Raw genomic sequence first — 15,014 nt, forward strand, 5'->3', positions numbered from 1 at the left:
CGAGCTCGGCAGCCCCAGATGACCCCTGTCTCGCTTGGTCCCCCGGGCCCAGGCACGTCGGTGATGCAGGTGATGGCCTCGGATGCGGATGACCCCACGTACGGCAGCAGCGCTCGGCTGGTGTACAGCGTGCTGGACGGCGAGCACCACTTCACCGTGGACCCCAAGACCGGTGAGGGGCGGGGCGGGGCCAGAGGCGGGGCCGTGGGGCGGGGTCGGGGCGGGGCGGGGCGAGGACCATCCCAGACGTCTGCTCTGAGCCTTCTGTCCCAGCAGCTCTGCGGAGAGAACAGGGGGCACCTTGTGCACAGCAGGAGTCCAGGGTCGCAGAGAGGGAAGGGCAGCCAGGCGGGAAGAGGGAAGGACTGAGGAACAGAAAAGGAATGGGATGGGGGGTTTCTTCCAAAACTGGAAGAGCAACAGAAAGGCAGGAGGCAGCCGCTGTGGGTGCCCTAAAAGGACCTCAAAGGTCCGAACTAAGCGGCTTGTCCTTGGAGCTAAGTTGAAGCAGACGTGTGAGCTCTTCCGGGGTCACAAGTGTAGTTTAGGGGAGGGAGGACGGCTGGTTTCAGCAGTTTTAAGAGCTCTGCCCCCGTGGCAGTTGTTAAGGACCTGATGGAAAAACACAGGCATCTTTAAGGAAGGGTGTTTAAGACACAGAGACCTTTAAGGAAGAGTGGCTTCTTTCTTGCTTATCCCCCCAACATCATCAAACGATGGTGCAGCACGGCCACCCGCTGTCCCCCACTTTACTCACTGTGACATTAGAACCTGACTAATCTCTGAGAAGCCTTGGGGGAGTGCGAGGAGGACAGGATGAGAAGACTGAAGACCAGAGAGGTGAAATGACTCACTTGAGGTCACACAGCTGGGAGTGGCTGCCGATTCCAGCGGGGTGCTCTCACTGCTTCTGGGATAGGAGGGGCCTGGCTTGGGTGAAGGCAGGGAATGAGATGTCAGACAGCACAGAATGTTTATCAAATGCCATTGTGAGGCTCACAGCCCTGTGGGGCAGGAAGACAGGCAGATATATGGGGATTTGGATGCAAGACTTCTTGGATGCAGTAGCAGCAATCTAAAAAGGATAAGAAAGTGTCTGCGGGGTGCAGTGGCTCACCCCTGTGATCCCAAGACTTTGGGAGGCCAAGGAGGAAGGATCGCTTGAGTTCAGGAGTTTGAGACCAGCCTGGGTAACACAGAGAAGACCCCATCTCTACAAAAAGAAAAAATTAGCTAGGCATAGTGACAGGTGCCTATAGTCCCAGCTACTCAGGAGGCTGAGGTGGAATGATTGCTTGAGCACAGGAGGTTGATGCTGCAATGAGCTATGATGGCACCATCACACTCCAGCCTGAGCAACAGAGCAAGATCCTGTCAAGAAGAAGAAGGAGGAGGAGGAGGAGGAGGAGGAGGAGGAGTAAGAAGGTGTTGCCAGAGCAAGATTTCAGAGAAGAGCATTCCAGGTAGAGGGTATGGTGCAGGCCAAAGTTGGGAGAAGCAGAACAGCCTGGCGGCATGGGGGAATTGTAAGCAGCTCAGGCTTGGGCAATCAGGTTTGTTGAGAGGTGACATCGAGAGGGTGGCAGGGGCCTGACTGTGCTGGTATGAGCCAGGCTAAGGAGCTTGCATTTCATTCTAAGGGCAAAGCTGGGAAGTAGGGTTGGGGGGAGTTGATGGATTTGGGTTTTGGGTTTTTCTTTGTGTGTTTCTTTTGTCAGGGGGAGAAGGGAGAGGATTCCAATCCATGAGCACAGTTATAATTGTATTTTCTCACACAAAGTATCTTCGTTATTTTTTTTCTCCCCACAAAATACATTTTAGAAAACATTCAAACATTAAAGAAATGCTAAAAAGAAAGGAAAAGAAAGTGCTTCCCACTCCCTATCCCCAGTAATTGCAGCCCCAAAGGTAGCCACTTGGTGTATATATCCTATGAGATCTTAGACTCATTCACTCAAAAATATTAAGTCATGTTTAATAGATAATACATCTCAAGGTTCAAAATTCAAAAAAGTCCAAACAGGCATTTAGTAGCAATTCTTCACCCCATCCAGTCCCCCAGCCACCCAGTCTGTATCCCCAAGGCAGCCAATGTAATTTTCTCATGCATCTTCCAGAGCTATTCTGTACATGTACAAGAGAATAAGGTACGTGTATTTGTTTTATTTTTTTACATGAATGGTAGCTATAAACACACTATACACACGGCTTGCCTTTTTCACTTGACAGTACATCTTGAAGATTATTCCATATCAGTACATAAAGAGCTTCCTCATTCTCTTATTTAATGGGTGTTATGGATACACTAAAATTTATTTCACCAGTCCCCTACCGGTGGACACTTATGCTGTTTCCAATCTTTTGCTACAACGAACAATGCTACAGTGAATAACCTCACACATACATCATTTTGTGCTTGTGTGAGTATATCTGCAGGATAATTTTCAGGAAGTGGAGAAGCTGGGTCAAAGGGCACATGCATTTGGAATCTCGATAGATAATGCCGAAATGTACCAGACGACACTCCCACGAGCCACGTGTGAGAGTGCCAGTTTCCCCTCCTCGTCACTGACAGTGCAGGTTCATTGATGACTTCTAAGCAAGGAAATGACATGCTCTGGTTTTCATTTTAACAAGATCCCTCGGGTTGCTGCTACAGAGCTTAGCTCAGAGGCAGGAATTGGAGGCAGGGAGGCCCTAGAGCCCAGGATGCCCAGCATAGAGTCCCAAAGGGCAAAAACCAAAAGCCTGCGCCCTTTCTTGACACTCACTCAGACTCCTTAACCTACCTGTCTAGCTAGGAGGCCAGGGATGATGAAGAATTCGTAGGAGGATTGATTGAGATGCCAAGAAGAGAGAATGGGGGTGGCAGTAAGATCCTGCAAAGGACAAACCTTGGGGGCCAACACGAATCTGCAGGACTAGGTTGAGGGAGGAGGCAGAGTTTCTTTCCATGTAGTAGGATTTATTCATCTAGGCAAGGGGTACCACCAACAGAAACAGGAGGAGTGTAAATTAAGAAAGCTACTAGAGCAGAGGAATGAGTGAATGTGCCCTGGAATCTGATGCGGAGCTAAATAATTCAGCTTTAACCATATTGGCTTTAAGATGAGAGAAAACAGGGAAAGAAACATCTAGAATTTCTAGCAGGCCATGTGAAATACAGGTGTGGAGCTCCAAGAATGGTTGGGGCTCTTAAAGCTTCAGTTTCCCCATGTGCACAGGGGAGAGTCATACCCATCTCATGTGATGGTTGTGAGAATTCAATGGGACAGTTCACTCATTCATTCAACAATTTATTGAGTGCCTATTATGTGCCTGGTTCTGTTCTAGGCACTAGGGATGCAGCAGTAGGCAAATCTAAGGCTCTGCATTCATGGCACTTTTATTGAAGTAGAGAATATAGAAGATGAGCATGTACACATGTAACATAATGTCAAGCAGTGACGAGTGTGAGAATGAAACCTAATGTAGAGGAAGGACTTAGATTAAGACATCACAGCCGGGCACCGTGGCTCACGCCTGTAATTCCAACACTTTGGGAGGCCAAAGCAGGTGGACCACTTGAGGTCAGGAGTTCGACACCAGCCTGGTCAACATGGTGAAACCCCATCTCTACTAAAATACAAAAATTAGCCGGGCTTGGTGGCATGTGCCTGTAATCCCAGCTACTCGGGAGGTTGAGGCAGGAGAATTGCCCGAACCCAGGAGGCAGAGGTTGCAGTGAGCTGAGATCATGCCATTGCACTCCAGTCTGAGTGACAGAGCAAGACTCCATCTAAAAAAAAAAGAAAGGAAAGAGAAAGAAAAAGAAAGAAAGAAAGAAAGAAAGAAAGAAAGAAAGAAAGAAAGAAAGAAAAAGAAAAAAAGAAAGAAAGAAAAAAAGAAAGAGAGAGAGAAAGAGAGAAAGAAAGAAAGAAATCACAACAGGCCTTTCTGGGGAAGTGACCTTGGGGCAGAGACCAAGTGCAGTGAAGGTATGAGCCATGCAGATTTCTGGGGACCAACAATGCAGGCCAAAGGAACAGGAAGTGTATAAAGTGCTCAGCCTGAGCCCCGGCACAAAAGGATAGTGATGGTGATGAGGAAGGCTTCATGCATTCAGCCTGAGGCGGTGGGGACCTTATGGTTGATAAACCTTGGGGAGATGGGGGGAAGAAAGAACATAGAAATAAGAGAAGGACCAAGACTGAGTCTTGGGAGGTAGCAAGGCTGGGCAGATGAAGGACCCAGAGAGTGGGGAGGACATGAGAGTGAGAAGGACAGCCAATTTCTAAGAAACAGCATCCCCCGCTGCAGAGGGCCCAGAAGATGGTGACAACTGGGAGGCCACAGGGCCTGGGGGAGCAGGAACAGTTCCCAAGAGGTCAGAAAGTGAGGAGCAGGCAAGGCAGGTGAAGGAGTTCAAATGGGGTCCCTGCTCCAGAGTCCCTCAACTCTTCAGTCTGAAAGGGTCCTTTCTGGCACGTCCCAGGAAGAACCAGGTTTTGCCTCCCCTTGCCCACAGCCCCACGGCAAGAGCTGCCCTGGTGCCATTCCCAGCCCCAGCTCCATTTCCCCAGCCAGGAATATTCCGCTGATGCGGGTCTATATATAGCAGCTGCTGCGAGGTACAGTCTGTTCTCGCTGTGCAGATAGCAGGGAGCAGAACCGGAACGGGGCCTGGGAGGAAGGTGTGAGGGAAGGGAGGAGGCGGGGCGCCGCGAGGCCCCAATGCCAGAGGAGGAATTAACTTGTGTGTTTTAAAGGCCAGGCCTGCCAGCAGGCCCCCCACAGGGCCGACAGGGATGGCATTTGCGGGCTAATGAGGCATCACACGGGCTCCAGGGCCCCTTTTGCAGCATTTGGAGGGGACGGCAGGGGCGGCCAGGACAACAGCTGGAACTGGGGACGATGGGTGAAGACAAGGCTGTGGGAGCTGAGGCCAGGTTATAATTACCAGCCCCCGCCCACCACCACCCCAGCAGGAATAGAAATATTCTATGAGATTTCAAGATCTCTGCTGAAAATTCTCAACTGAGCCAGAGTCGTCCATTTTACAGGGAGGGAATGAAACTAACATTTGTTGAGCACCTTCTAAATGCCAGATCCTGGGGTCAGGATAAGGAACTAGACCTGGTTTCTGCCTTCACGGAGCTTCTGCTCTAGCAGAGAAGCAAATAGATAGCGACACCCAGGTTGTGAGAGGGGCAGTGGAGGGGCACTGGGAGTCAGCCAGTCAAAATGTCGTTTGAGCACTTGCTGAGTGCCAGGCCCTATAGATACGAGATGAACAAGACCAGCATGGATCTCTGCCTCTGTGAAACTTACTTATGGAGGTATCCAATCCAGAACTTGAGGAAAGAGATCAGCAAGGCATCTCCAAAATGTGACGCCTGCTGCTGGAAGCTTCCTCTCATTCAGTACTCTCAACAGCCCTACCAGGTGCGTGTCCCCATTTTACATAGGAGGAAACAGAGGCTAAGAGAGGCCCAGGAACTCAACCATGGTCAGCTAGCATGTAAATGGTGGAAAGAAGACTCGAGCCTATATCTGTCTGGCCCCAGAGTCCTCCTTTTCACACTGCAGCCTATCTGATTCTGTGCAGCCCTGGCATTTGTAGTAGGCCCTCAGCAAGACTGTAACAAATGAATGAGTGAATGGATGAAGTCAAAGAGCTGGAAGGCTTCAAGAGCAACTTCATGGACTGATTTGGAATTGTTGTACCCCTAGATCTTCCAGAGGGCAATAGTCTCCACCGTGCTTCTCCCAGCATCAGGAGGAAGAGAGTGGAGTAGAACATAGTAGACAGAAAAATATGTTATCAATTCCTCCCTGCCCTGCACACAGCCTCTTAGTAATGTGACTTTGCCACTGTTCCAGGCAAGAGGTGGAGTCTGTTTCCCCGCCCCTTGAACCTGGGTTCACCTGGGACTACTTTGGCCAATAGAATGTGGCAGAAGTAATGTTATGCAAATTCTGACATTAGGCCTTAAGAGACCTCGCAGCTTTCACTTTTACTGTCCTGGAACACAGTCCTGAGACTGCTATGTAAGGAAGCCAGCCTACTGGAGGATGAAAGAACCAATGTGTCCCCACCGACAGCCAAGACCAACTGCCAGACATGTAAATGAGCCATCTTGGACCTTCCAGTCAGCTGCTCCTCCCGTTTAGGCTCAGCTGTGTGAGTGAGCCCAGACAAAATCAGCAGAGGAATGGCCCAGCCAACTGGATTTCTGTATCAGTCATCTAGAGCTATGTTAAAAAAAAAAAAACCCACCCCCAAAGCGTGGTTGCTTAAAGCAACGATAATTTATTATTTGTCACAATTTGGTGTGTCAGCTGGGCAGTTCTTTTGCTGGGGTCACTCATGCAGCAACAGTCAGCTGTCGGGTCGCTGGGAGCGACTTCGCTGGGACAGCTGGTATGACTAGGCCTCCCTCTCCATGTGGCCTTTTATCCTGGGCTTCTTCACAGTACAGTGGTCTCAGGATTCCAAGAGGACAAGCCGCAGCATACAGGAGTTTATCAAACCTCTGCTTTTGTCACACTTGCTGATGTCCTATTGGCCAGCGCACACTTGCTGATGTCCCATTGGCCAGAGTCAATGTGGGAGGGAATGACCCAAGAGCATGGATACCGGAAGGTGTGGTTCACTGGGCACTGTCACCATAGCAACCAACCCTGTTCCCTGGATCCCGAGAACAAGGCCCAGGGGCAGTGTGGCCTCTGGGGACCCAACTCATACACACTCAGAGATGGCACCTGTATCCTACACGCTATAAGGCTTCAGGACCTTTCCAAGTGAGAAGAGTGTCGTGTCCCCAGTTCCTCAGGAGCTGGAAGTGACAGGGACAGCAAAGAGGGCAGCCACATGGAGCCTCTCTCACTCACAGAAGTGGAGCCAGACCCCAGCTCCAACCCCTACTCAGATCTGGGACACTGAGCCTTTGGTGCCCAAGCCCATAGATGCACAGTGACCCCAGATCCTACCATGAATCCTCTACATTCACTGAGGTCCTGGATGGCAAGTGACCAGCACAAAGCTTAGCACACAGCAGGTGCTCAGCTAAAGTCACTCCCTCTCCACCTTTCCACCTGGGACCCCCTGCTCCCTGGCCTGGCGGCTGCTGCACTGTAAGCCTGCCTGCCCTCCCCTCCCCACCCCCCACCATCTTTCTTCACCCTTCCTGCGTCTCTTTCTCGGTTTTCTGTATGTCTGCTCCCGCTCTCTTAGTTGTTCTTTGCCCATTTTTCTTCCCTCCTTTCTTTCTCTTCCTCTTTGTTTCTCTCCAGGTCTCTGTTTCTCTCTTACTGTCTCTTTCTGGGTATCTCTGACTTTCTCTCTGGTTTATCTAACCCCCCCATCTTCTCTTCTCTTTTTCTGTCTCTTTCAGCCTCCCTCTCTCTCTGTTCCCCTCCCCTACCTTCCTTTCTTCCCTTCTTCTTTGTCTCTTTCCTCTTGTCTCTCACTAGGTTTCTCCCTGCCTCTCTTTCCCTGGGACTCCTTTTCTTCTCTCTCTCCTCTTCCCTGTCCGTCACCTTCACTGTCTTCCTCCCCTCTGTCTGCCTTCTGTTCTCTCTTTCCAACACCCCAGGGTGGAGAATATAACACCCCACCTTCCCTGTACAGCCCCTGCTGTCCAGGGCTGCAAAGCCTCAGCGTCCTGGCTATGCACTTTCTACACATGTGACCTTCAACAAAGTACTTAGTCTTTCCGTGCCTCTGTCTCCTCATCTATAAAATGGGTATAATCACAGCACCTTCCACATATGAATATTGAAAGGATTAAATGAGGCAATTCACCTAAGGTGCTTAGAATAATAATAATAATAATTTTTATTACATGTAAGTCTCATGAGATGAAATCCTGTATGAGTGGTTCTCAACCAATCTTGCCCCAGGGTCCATTTGACAATGTCTGGAGACAGTTTTGGAACTAAGGCAACAGTTAGTGCTGCTGGCATTTAGTGGTGGGAGGCCAAGGATGCTACTAAATATCCTACAACGTGCAGGTCACACACACACACACACACACATACACACACACACACACACTACAGAGAATTATTCTGCTCAAAATGTCTGCAGTGCCAAGTTTGAGAAATCCTGTTGTTTAAGTCAGTATGGTGGTTGTCACATTTTACAGATAAGGACACTGAGGTTCAAAGAGGTGAAGGGATTTGCTCAAAATCACATGACCAAAGAAATGGTAGATCTGGAATTTATCCCAAGGCAATCCACTGCCAAGACTCCCCTGTTCCTGGGAAGACCAATGGTGCCAGAGAAGGGGTTAGGAGGGGGTCTACTGAGGCGTTGAGAAGGCCACTGATAGAGGGTTTGTGTGACCCTTGATTAGATAGAATACCCATTCCGTATCTGCATGTGATCCCATGAAAGTGGGACCACCCCTTAGGCGCCCCACCTCTGGCTACCCTACCACAGGTACACGCAGAAATACACACACAAACACCAGACATACACACACACACTACATACAGCCTCTCCTTCCGTTCTGTTGCCTGTATGGGAATCTGGGGACTGTTGGGGGACATCAGGTGTTGGAGCTTGGGTTTTATGGGGCGCAGCATGGGGCTGCTGGTGCATGACTCCACCTGGCACACAGGCCCCAGGCACCACCTGTCACCACCTGTGCTCAGCAGGTTGGAGTGGGTGGTGGGAGAGGCTCTGAATGTCTCATCGACTCCCCCGCCCTACCCTTGTCTCTTCTACTGGCAGGGAGACAAGAAGCCCAGTCTTCCCCACAGCAGAATTAATCTTGCGGTCACCCCCACGCCTGCTCCCCTCCCCGCTTCCAATAGCAGCTTGAAAGACTGTCTGCTCAGCAATTAGCTGATGCCTGGACAGAGGATCTAGGGCCTGGAGAGGGTGGGGGTGGGCCTCTAGGGCTGGGGGATAATTTGGTTGTGGGAGGAGGGTGTGAATAAGAGTATGTGACGGTAGCTGTGAGTGTGCACGTGTGTAAGGGACTTTGTATGTGTTCTTATGTCCATACTCTACAAATGTGTGAACTACATTGCGTGTGTGTATACAGGTCAGTGTGACAGCACAGTGAGTGTACATGAGTGTGGACATGAGTCCAGTTCACACCAGCCAAGCTGCTGCTCCATGCCTGGCTCTGGGCTGTGCGTTACTGACACAGACCTGGTTCATGCATAGAATGTCAAGTGGGGAAACTGAGGCCCCAAAAGTGGGATTAGTTGCCCAGGGGAGTCACACAATGGCAGGCTCTAGCTTGCAGTCCTCTTTTTAGTAAACCAAATAGTCCATTCTGTTGCTTTTGTGTTGTGTCTGTGTGAGAGACAATGCATGTGCAATGTATATAAGCAAGTATGTTTGAAATTGTATGTATTTGAGGCCAGGTGCAGTGGCTCACGCCTGTAATCCCAGCACTTTGGGAGACCGAGGCAGGCAGATCACTTGAGGCCAGGAGTTCGAGACCTGCTTGGCCAACATGGCAAAACCCTATCTCTACTAAAAATACAAAAATTAGCCAGTCATAGTGGTGCATGCCTGTAGTCCCAGCTACTCAGGAGGCTGAGGCAGGAGAGTTGCTTGAACCCAGGAAGAGGTTGCAGTGAGCTGAGATCGCATGACTTCATTCTAGCCTGGGCAACAAAGTGAGAGTCTGTTTAAAAAAAAAAAAAAGGAAAGAAAAAAGAAAAAGAAAAAAAAAAGCATATGTATTTCAGTGTGTGTATGTGTTAAAGTGTGTATGAGAGTGTATGTGTATATGTTAAAGTGTGTGTGTGTGTGTGGGAGGATATGTATTTGAGAGTATGTGTGAGTGTGTGTGGATCGTTGAGTGTGTATTTGAGAGTGTATCTGTGTGTTTGTGTGTATGTGAGTACTAGTTATTTATGAGAACACATCTGTATGTCCAGGTGTGAGTATACGTGTTTCTGTATGGATGTGGGAGTGTATCTGAGCCCGTGTGTGTTTCTGCATGGGCAGGTAAGTGTGTGGGTTATCTGTATAGGCCTGTATGTAATTCTGTATGCGTCTGTGAGTGTGTGTGAGCATGTGACTGGATCTGTAGGGTATATGAGTGTGTGTTTGTGAGTGTTTGTGAGTGTATCTATAGGAGTGTGTGCTATGAGTTTGCCTGCAATGTAATCTGCATAGCCTGCTGTGGTGTTATTCTGCTGCTGAGCCTGTGTGAATGATCTGCAGAGTGCTATGTGAGCTTATGCAGCATGGGCTGTTGCATCTGGCTGTGAGCATGTGTGCTGTGGTGAGTATCTGCCATCTGTATGAGCAAGGTGTGTGAGTCTATTGTGTGACCGTGTGTGTGAGCATGTGGTGAGTATACCTCTGTGTGGGCATGTGTATCTGTATCTGTATGAACGTGTGTGAGTGTGTGGAAGCTGCTGAACCCTGTCCCACATGGTGGCCACATAGATGTCCTTGTGTGGCCCACTCTCCTCCTGAACTTGAATTTCCCCAGGAGTCACGGGGTCTGAATCCCACCTGTACAGGGATCTCTACATCAGTGGGCAGCTGGTGTGGGGCATCCTGGCCTCACTCTCACTCACTTACAGGTGTAATCCGGACGGCTGTGCCTGACCTTGACCGCGAGAGCCAGGAGCGCTACGAGGTGGTGATCCAGGCCACAGACATGGCGGGTCAGCTGGGTGGCCTCTCGGGCTCCACTACCGTCACCATCGTAGTCACCGACGTCAATGACAACCCACCCCGTTTCCCGCAGAGTGAGTGAGGCCTTCCCAGAGGAAGGAGCGTCTGTGTGTCTGTCTGTTAGCCCATCCAAGCCAACTGCCAACCCCAGCTTCCCTTTAGACTTCCCACCAAAAGAAGGGCTTCCCCCGTCTGTCTGTCTGTCTGTCCTCCCAAGACACCAGCTATCCCCCAGCCCTCCTCCAACCATGCCTCATACCAAGGAAGACCCTGGGGCTGGTCGATGCCCCACAGAGCCAAGTAACATGCCATCACCTTCCCAGACCTCCTCTTGCTTCCGGCAGAGGGGGAGCCCCACCCATCCACCCTTCTGTCCATCCTCCAACCCCTCACTGGCCCCTGCCCACTCCCCTAGCCACTTGTTGGACAATCCCATGCCGCTGACCTAGGCTTGCAAAGGGAAGGTATTGGGGAGAAAGGGGGTGCCCAGGGATCTAGGCAGAGGCAGCTCAGCCCCCAGACAGATGGAGGTTGTGCAGAGAAAAACTAAGTCTGAGTGACAGGCATTTCCCTCCTCCCCTGAGCCTGGGTAGCGGGACTCTGTGCTTCTGAATTAGGAGGCCTTTCCACCCCCTGCCTCTGCTGGCACAGCGGGGATTGGAGGATGTCTCTGGCCCAGCCTCCCAGCTCCCTATCAGCCCAGCCAGCCCCTCTGTCCCAGGCTCAGGCCGAGAGCCACGACAGGGAAGCCACCAAAGCTGGCAGAGACTAAATGCCGCAGGGAGCTGGGCTGATTCCTATCGGGTGAGTCATTACTTAAGGTCTGCTGCTCTCACATTAGGCCCCGCCACAGGGGACTGACCCCCGAGAGATAAGGGAATCCAATCCCTTAGCTGAGAGCGCAGCATCAGTGCGGCCTACAGCCTCAGCTCAGACAGAGAGCGGAGTGGGCTGAGCTCACCAACTGGCTTCCCGGTGCCAGGGAGCCTGGCATGGAAGCCATCCCACTGCCCAATCTCCCAGCCCAGCCCCAGACCTTGAAGGCCCATGCAGATAGGTGGGATGGGTGGGACGCACCCCCACCCAGTCTTCTGCCCGTTTGTGCCAGGCTTTGAATGAGCTCTGAGCTGGAAGGGGTGGGGCAGAGCAGAGAGGAGGAGGCCAGGGTCCCCAGAGGTTTGCTTTCCTGCTCGTCCTTCCTTTCCTCCTTCCTTTCTTTTTCTTTCTGTCTTTCTTATCACGAACTATGGCACACAAAAAGAACATAAAATATAAATGTTCAGTTCAACAAATAATTATAAAGCAGACACTCCTGTGACCACCAGCCAGGATCCCAGAAGCCCTAATATACCCTTTCCTGATCATAGCCTCTTCCCCAACTCCTCCCTCCAGTTACCCACCACCTGCTTTTGTGATGGTCATCTTTTGAGTCTGTTCATCTACGTAGGCATCACCAGACAGAAGTCTAATTTCATCCATTTTTTAATCTTATGTAAATGGGATGAATCATACAATACGAATTGTTTTGTCTTGCTTTTACCTCTCAAAATTATGTTTATGAACTTACGTTGCTGGTAGCTATAATTTATTCATTTTCTTTGCTGTATAGTATTCCATAATTGTCTATTCTGGTGGTGGTGGACGCAGGCATTATTTCCAGTTTGGGGCTATGGAGAGGGAGACTGCTTTGAACCTTGTTGCCCCAGGTCTCCAGGTGCCCATTTGCACTTGTTCTCTATGGACATAGAGGAGTGAAATTGCTGGGTCATGGGATGTACTCATCTTCAACTTTACCAAATAAAGCCAAACTCTTTTCCCCCATGAGGAAACGCACATGTCCATTGTACCACATCCTCACTGACTCTTGGTACTGTCACGTTCTTTGATTTGTGTTAATCTGGTGGGTGTCTACTGGTAACTCATGCTGGTTTTCATTCATACACTCACTAGTCCCTCACACATTTCATTTATGCGACAGCCTGGCATTCTGCCAGGCACTGGGAATGCCTGATGAATAAGAGATGTGGTCCCTTTCTTCCAAGAGCTCATACCCGAGAGACAGAATAAACAGAAAATGAGAGTAAAAAAGCAGTAATTCTAACAATAGGATAAGCTTGGAGGCCAAGGGAGCACAGGAGCAGAGCCTGGAGGTCTGGGAGGGTTCCCTGGAGGAGGTAACATTTGGTGAGACTAGAAGGCAGAGCGGGAATTGGGAAGGCAAAGGCAGAGAGGAGGACAGGGAGAGGGGATGCCTGGAGGTGAGAGAGAGTGAATCAGAGTTGCAGAATCACAAGAACTTCAGCAAGGCTGAAGCTAGAGACAGAGTGGGGATTGGAGGATGAAGCTGGATAAGCCAGCAGGGGCCAGGCAGCGTTTTGTACGGCAGGCCAAGGGGCTTGCATAACTCCATCCCAAGGGCAATGGGGAGCTATGGAATGGATTAAAGCAGGGGAGTGGCATGTTCAGCTTGTGTTTCAGAAAGTGTCCCACCTCGGCTGCTGTATGAGGATGAATCAGAGGCAGCCACTCCATGCAAGGGTTACCAAGACCTGTGGAGCCCCCAAGAGACACATCCCCACAGTCCCTGCTTCAGCTAGGCTGGCCCATCACTTAGCAAGTCATCCTCCCCTCGACCTCAGCTCTGGCTGGAGAGCAGGCAGCAGCCTCCATCCCATCTGATCTCATTCCTTCTGGTTTCCCCTCTGCTCCTCCCCTCCAGCCACACGGCCATCTTGCCATTCTTCCAACATGCCAGGCACAGCACCCACCTCAGGGCCTTTGCACCTGCTGCTCCCTCTGTCTAGAAAGCTCTTTCCCAAATATCTGCTTGGCTCGCTCCCTCCCCTCCTTCTGACTTTTGCAGAAATGTCATCTTCTCTGAGAGGCCTTTCTCGATCAGCCTATTTAAAACTGCGTGACACCCTCATCAGCACTCCTGCACCTTCCCTGCTTTCTCTCTCTCCTAAGTACCTATCACCGTTGGACATACCGTATGTTTCACTGATGTGACTGTTTAGTGTCTTTCCCTTTCTATTAAGAGGAAAGCAACATAAGAGCTGAAATTTTGGTCCATTTTATTTGCTGCTGTAACCATAGTCCCTAGAACTGCATGATGTCTGGGGACATCATAGGTGCTCAATGTATACGTTGAAACGAAGGAGTAACTACTGTTAACATCAACAGCAAAATCAGTATGAAGCCCCATCATTTTAACACAATTTATTCTATTTCTTGAGTAGCTACCAAGTGCCAGGCACTGCACTAAGCATGTTACAGGCGTCATCATCTAAGTTAGTTGTCATAACCACACAGCTGTTAGGAAGGCACCATCATTATTTATTTCCATTTTACAGATGAGGAAACTGAGGCTCAAGGTTACACAGCTAGGACTGACTCCAGAGCCTTAGCCTTTATCACTGTGCTCCTCTGTCCCTGTCACTGGCTAGGTAGGGAAACTGAGGCCCAAAGAACTGCAGGCATTTTCCCAAATCAACCAGTGAATAAAACCAAAGGTCAGAATTAAAAACCTCCCTTTGCACTGCCACCCAAACTCCTGCAGGGGACATGCCTCACCCAGCCCCCATTTTGGCCAAGCTGAGAGCCCCTTTCAAGCACTGTCCTCCATAGAGGCTCACCTGGGCCCCTTGTCCCCTCCCCACCGCTGGCAGAGGCTGAGGTAGGGGCTGCCTTCATCCCTGCTCATGGCCGTGTCCCCCACAGAGATGTACCAGTTCAGCATCCAGGAGTCAGCCCCCATCGGAACGGCCGTGGGACGTGTGAAGGCTGAGGACTCAGACGTGGGAGAGAACACGGACATGACTTACCACCTTAAGGAGGAGAGCGGCAGCGGCGGCGATGTGTTCAAGGTCACCACAGACAGCGACACTCAGGAGGCCATCATCGTAGTGCAGAAGGTGCAGCTGCCTCAGGAGTGATGGGGGAGGCAGACCTCAGGGGCGGGAGGATCAGGGAGGCCTCTGGGCAGCCAAATACACCCATCTCACTCCACTCAATGGATTAGTTCTCTCTAGAGGCCCAGGACCAACCTGGAAAAACACTGATGGTATCATTCCCCTTTTGCAAACCAGGCACAGAGAGGTGAAGTGACCTGTCTGAGGTTGCACAGCTGGTTGTCAGAGCCGGGGTTCAATCCAGATGGGAATCCACACTCTCAAACACTCTGATGTGTGCTTCACATCCTTGCCAGGCTCTTCACACTCCTCATTCCCTTTAATCTCATGTTTCCCTCTGAATCTGAGGTCACTATCCTCATTTTTACAACTAAGAAAATAGAGGCTCAGAGAGCTAAAGGGGCTTGCCCAAGGTGACACCTGTAAGGTACATAGTAGAGATTTGAACCCAGGTCTGGTGACTCCAA

The 15,014-nt window shown here is 50.5% G+C and overlaps 1 protein-coding gene across 1 annotated transcript in view; it reads left to right on the forward strand.

Moving 5' to 3' along the window:
* The window catches only part of CDH22 (cadherin 22), a 140,422-nt gene that overhangs the window by 86,107 nt on the left and 39,301 nt on the right, over positions 1 to 15,014 (forward strand). The window contains exons 5-6 of the mRNA XM_017877905.1: positions 10,543 to 10,710; positions 14,357 to 14,550. Of these exons, the coding sequence (XP_017733394.1) occupies positions 10,543 to 10,710; positions 14,357 to 14,550 (362 nt within the window). The remainder of the gene's footprint in view (positions 1 to 10,542; positions 10,711 to 14,356; positions 14,551 to 15,014) is intronic.

The sequence above is a fragment of the Rhinopithecus bieti genome, unplaced genomic scaffold, assembly GCF_001698545.2.
Source record: "Rhinopithecus bieti isolate Rb0 unplaced genomic scaffold, ASM169854v2 scaffold_10347, whole genome shotgun sequence".
Taxonomy (NCBI): domain Eukaryota; kingdom Metazoa; phylum Chordata; class Mammalia; order Primates; family Cercopithecidae; genus Rhinopithecus; species Rhinopithecus bieti.